Below are 4,625 nucleotides of genomic sequence, written 5' to 3'. Positions count from 1 at the left end.
AAGCAGATTCAGTCAGATGGGGAAAAACAACGTGAGGGATCATTTTCCAAATCAGCTCCTCGGTATAAGCCACTTCCAGCTAATAAAAATAGGACAGTAATGATAGCAATCGGGAGACTAGCTAATAAATAGTCATAAATAGTTCAATCTATTGCTCAGGAAAGCTTTCCCACAAGTATCACACGGAAAACTCTTCCCATTCCCCAGTGTATAACATCACATTTTTCCCCCTCAGCCAGGCCCTTGTAGACCCAATTAGAGGAGCTCTGCTTGCCAGCAGTGATGGGGAGAGGCAGGGGGTGGTTCGCAGGGCTCCAAGGCTGATCTTCCATCCTCAGCAGCGCCTACTTCCTAAACACCCGCTTCAGAGGGAAGAGCACAGGAGAGATTTAAAAACCATTGGGGTAGAAGTGTTTGCAGCACGCGGGCGTCTGCTGAAACCTATCTGGCAATGCTGTCTGCTGCCCTCCTCATGCAGTGACTTACTCCTTCCCACGACAACGAAGTAGGAACGAGACTCTTAACAGACAGGAATAGAAGCTAGGAGACACCTCTGGAGTGTCCTGAGGCTGGTAAAACTCCCACCCTTGCTCTCCTGTGCTCACAGGAACCTCCAGCACACCACAGGAGGGAGAGAGTGCCGTGAGCTCGGCACGTATTCGTTATGCGTTTACACGTGCTTGGCATATGCTGCTGCCCTGCGTTATTCGCTACCGACTGTAACGTGAAGGAGATAAACCTATTTACTTCCAACACGAAAAGCAGCAACACAGAAGGTGTGGCTGCCTGAAGCTTCCTCAGGAAGCTGCCACCCAGGAATTGAGCCACCACAGCAGGCTGAACCCAGAAAACAGCACCGGAGCGCCTTGCAGCCCTCAGCGTCAGGGTGTGCTTTGCTGCAGCCACATCTGAGACAGGCTTGCACCTGCAGTTATTTCCTGCTGGCCAGAGCATCTATCCCATGTCTGCAGAAGGGAAAAGAGCAGCAGCCACAGCCTCCACCTCCCTGTGCTAACTAGGCGATGTTCCACAGGCCCCAGTTAATGCCGTTGGGAAGTTGGAACTGCTCTGAGTGGCTTAATCCCTTCTTTCTTACATAGCTGTGAACTCTTCCTTTGAGCAGCATCTTGAGTTACTACCCTTCTGCTGAGAATATTTTAAATTAAACTGCCCCCGTGGCTGGCATCAAGACCAGCTCGGTACAAGCAAACACAGCTCCAAACAACTCAGGTTATTAGGTACTCTAGGGAACATGCCAACATCATGTACTACAGTCTATAGGAGCATTGCATCTTGCAGGAGATAAATCTATCGACTGCCCTTCCCCTATTCTTCCCTTCCCTCCTCCTTTATATCCTACGAGAAACTTCCTGTCATCTGAATATTCCACTGCACGTACTCCACAGCCAGGCTCCAAGGGCTGCCCTGCCCCACGTCCTACCCGAGAGCAGCTCCTGGTGCTGCAGGCACAGGGGCCAGACCCACTTGGGCTACCAAGCTGCCATCCTCAGCTGGCCACAGACACCTCAAGAGCCACCTATGGCTCACACAATGGATGGTCAGGGCAGTGCTGACACACTGCTGACTCACAACAGGTAGTCTCGGTGTGTTCAACGAGCACTGTGTTCTTGCTCCCTAGGCAAGTAACATTTCAGCATGTGCCCAGTACTGTAGTGGCATCTCTCCTACTGTTCAACATTTCCAGTTCAGACACACTCTTCCATTAATTCAGGAATGTTATAGGACTGGCCAAGGGGCCTAGCTACACTCACAGTCTACCCTGGATCATGTGGGACAGAGTGATGGAGAGAGTCTGCAGCTGTGACACAAGCCAGCCAGAGGGAACAGACATCCAACGAGCAAGTGTAACGTAACAGAGAGTGTCAGATGAAGACTGATCTGGTTCAGCAAAACGTTTTGTTAGTTCGGATTCCCCTCACCTACCACAGCACACCCCAAACGGGAAGCCACCTTACTCCAGAGGAGCGTTTTCAGCGTGCTTAGCATTCCAGCCCCATAAAACACATCGAGCAGCTATACAGACACACCCTGAGCTAATTCAGACAACGCTTCTTACTTTTCTGAGTAACATTTCACAGATCCACCAGAAATGTAATCCAGTCTTGCGTAGGGTTAAGCAGGAAGAGGGCAACACTCCAGAGTTACTGTAGCCACAATGCTCTATGGATCAAGTAAAATTTGCCTTTTTCAAATCTGACTCTAAAAGACTTCTTTACAAAAAAAATCAATTTGTCTAATAAAATATTTTCTTCAAATTAACTCCTCTAAAATCTGTCCTGATTTTTACCTTTTTTCTTGAAAAAAACAGAACGCTTTGCTCCCAAATGTTTACACTAAGTGAAAAGGATGACACAGCCGAGACTGTCTGGAAGGAGCTGACAAGGTTTCTCAGGCTAAGTGAGATTACATTCACAGTGATGTTTGTTTTTATTCTCTGTTACTACCCCACCATATATATATATGAAATAATTTCAACCAAGTCACTCAGGTCCGTATTTATTAGTAAGCCTGTACACTGTCAATACTCACGATGATGCCTGAAAGAACACTAATAGACACAGTCTTCATGTTTCAGATGCAAATTACTTCAAGATTTTCTCAGTTAACATCAGTAACCCAGACTAGTTTATATAAAATAAAATAAAAAAACCCCAAACCCAACCAAAAAAACCCCAGACATTGTGGATTACAGTCCAAGACCACAGAAGGACTCAATCGGGGGTCGCCGAGCAGCGTACGGGGGTGTACCAATCTGACGCAGAAAGACAAGTGTTATTAGAGTTCCCAGAAGACAGTCTCTCTTACAAGCCCAGTTTGGTCCTTCTCCAGTGTCTCCTTTTGGAGTTGTACCTAAGACGAGAGCAGTGTAAATTAGCAAAGCGCGCATACACATCTGAGGATCCAGGTGGACCGAAACCACCTTGAATCAGCTCAACGGTAAAGGACTGAAATCCTTCTTAGGTGCTATAGGGGCGAGCTGCCAACCACCCGCTCTGTGCTTACTTCTTTAAACTCCCCTCTCTGTTTACTTTCTTCATTCATAAACCAACTAGCACATCACTGCAACAGCACCTAAACCTCAAAGAGAGAAAGATGCCTGCAGAGATGCCCCAGCACTGGTGTGTGAATATCCTAACTCCTCTTCTGGAGGCAAGACCTGTCATCTCCTATTAATTGTTCAATGATATGCAAAAACACCTCTTGAATGCAGTTCACAGCCTAACACAAAAAGTATTATTTTTGTTCAAAATACGAAAGCAGAGCAGCGTATGGAAAAGGCCCTCTCCCGTGTATGTTCACTACAAGCGTGTGGTTGTACATGTTAAGAACAAGCGGCTTCACCATGGTACAGGCAAAACCAAAGACAATTAGCAGGAAAATGGCAGTACTCCCACAGAATGGAGCACTGTAATTGCAGCCTGCTTTAGTACAGTTGGGATGGAACTGATGACCCAGGCACTGAAGTGTCACAAGACAAACACCCATGATTTTGCCCCATGACGAAGCATTCAAAGGTACTGCAATTTAGCTAAGCAGAACCCCTCTGTAAGTCGGTATCTGGAAGTGAAGAATGAAGTCTGGGGGCACACAACACTGATTTTTCCTAGGGAAGATACAAGTTAGGAGAAGTAACAAGAACAGAACCTGGAAGCCAGTGCTACTGTCACTCTCCTTAAGACAAAAAAACAATCTGGGAGAAAGAATCCTGTTCCCTTAGAAAGTTGACAAGGGAGCACAGGAGATAAAAGGCACAACGTGAGGGACCAAACTGTATCGGTTAAAGCTTTTAAGCTACAGCGCCCAGATACACACCACTTGCTGCATGCCTCACGTTTACCCAGTGTTCTACAGGACTCTCTTACTGCCTTTTCCTAAATACAGCGCTTGAAAGCAAACACTATAGGCAAAGAAATAGGAACTGCTGTAAATTAATTCTGTACTCATGCGCCAAGGATCTTACACTAGCGATTTTATCTCCCATACACCCAACAAGCCCTTTGCTCCCTCATGCACAGCCTTCGGTATATCAGAACACCCCTGCTCATTTTCAAGCTGCTGTTCCTTGAAAATGCAGGAACCCAGAGGGACAGCTATGAGAGAAGGGAACAGAGTTGGGAGGAGGAATGTCAGAAGCAGAGTGGCTACCAGGGTGCAAATTTTGGAATGAATTATCCACGTTATGCTTTCACTTCACACGTGCCATCCCTGAACACCCGTGGATACCTGCAGAGCGCTGGAAGGAACTGAACTGCTACCGAAGGAAACGGCAGGGAAGTCCCACGCTGCCTCAAGAAAACACAAGGGGCAGACAGCGTCCCGTGGGGCTGGATGTTCGCACCAGCACGCTCTTGAGGTATTCACGGCCAACAAATCGCCGTTTTGCTTGCCTAAACGCCTTTACGCAACCAGCTTCTGACTTCAGCCCGTGCCGCACAGGCAGGCCGATGCGGAGCCCGTGCGGCTGCAGCTCCTCACAACCGCTGACCTTATTACCTGATCTTATTGCCCGTTTTCATGCGGATCCATTGCGGGATAGGCCGGTTCTGCTTCTGCTTCTTCGCAAGGAAGCGTTTGATCTTGAACGTCTTGTGAGAAGACTGGAA

At 47.6% G+C, this 4,625-nt stretch overlaps 1 protein-coding gene across 1 annotated transcript; it reads right to left on the bottom strand.

Moving 5' to 3' along the window:
- Nucleotides 1-2,822: 2,822 nt before the first annotated feature.
- Nucleotides 2,823-4,613, bottom strand: RPL39 (ribosomal protein L39; the record flags this gene model as incomplete). Its single annotated transcript, XM_010153183.1, has 2 exons — nt 2,823-2,871; nt 4,516-4,613. Coding segments are annotated over 2 exons (147 nt in total), but the record flags the coding sequence as incomplete, so codon positions are not given.
- Nucleotides 4,614-4,625: the final 12 nt, after the last annotated feature.

This window comes from Eurypyga helias, unplaced genomic scaffold (assembly GCF_000690775.1).
Source record: "Eurypyga helias isolate BGI_N326 unplaced genomic scaffold, ASM69077v1 scaffold23586, whole genome shotgun sequence".
Lineage (NCBI taxonomy): Eukaryota > Metazoa > Chordata > Aves > Eurypygiformes > Eurypygidae > Eurypyga > Eurypyga helias.
This window is presented reverse-complemented; position numbering and strand designations above follow the sequence as displayed.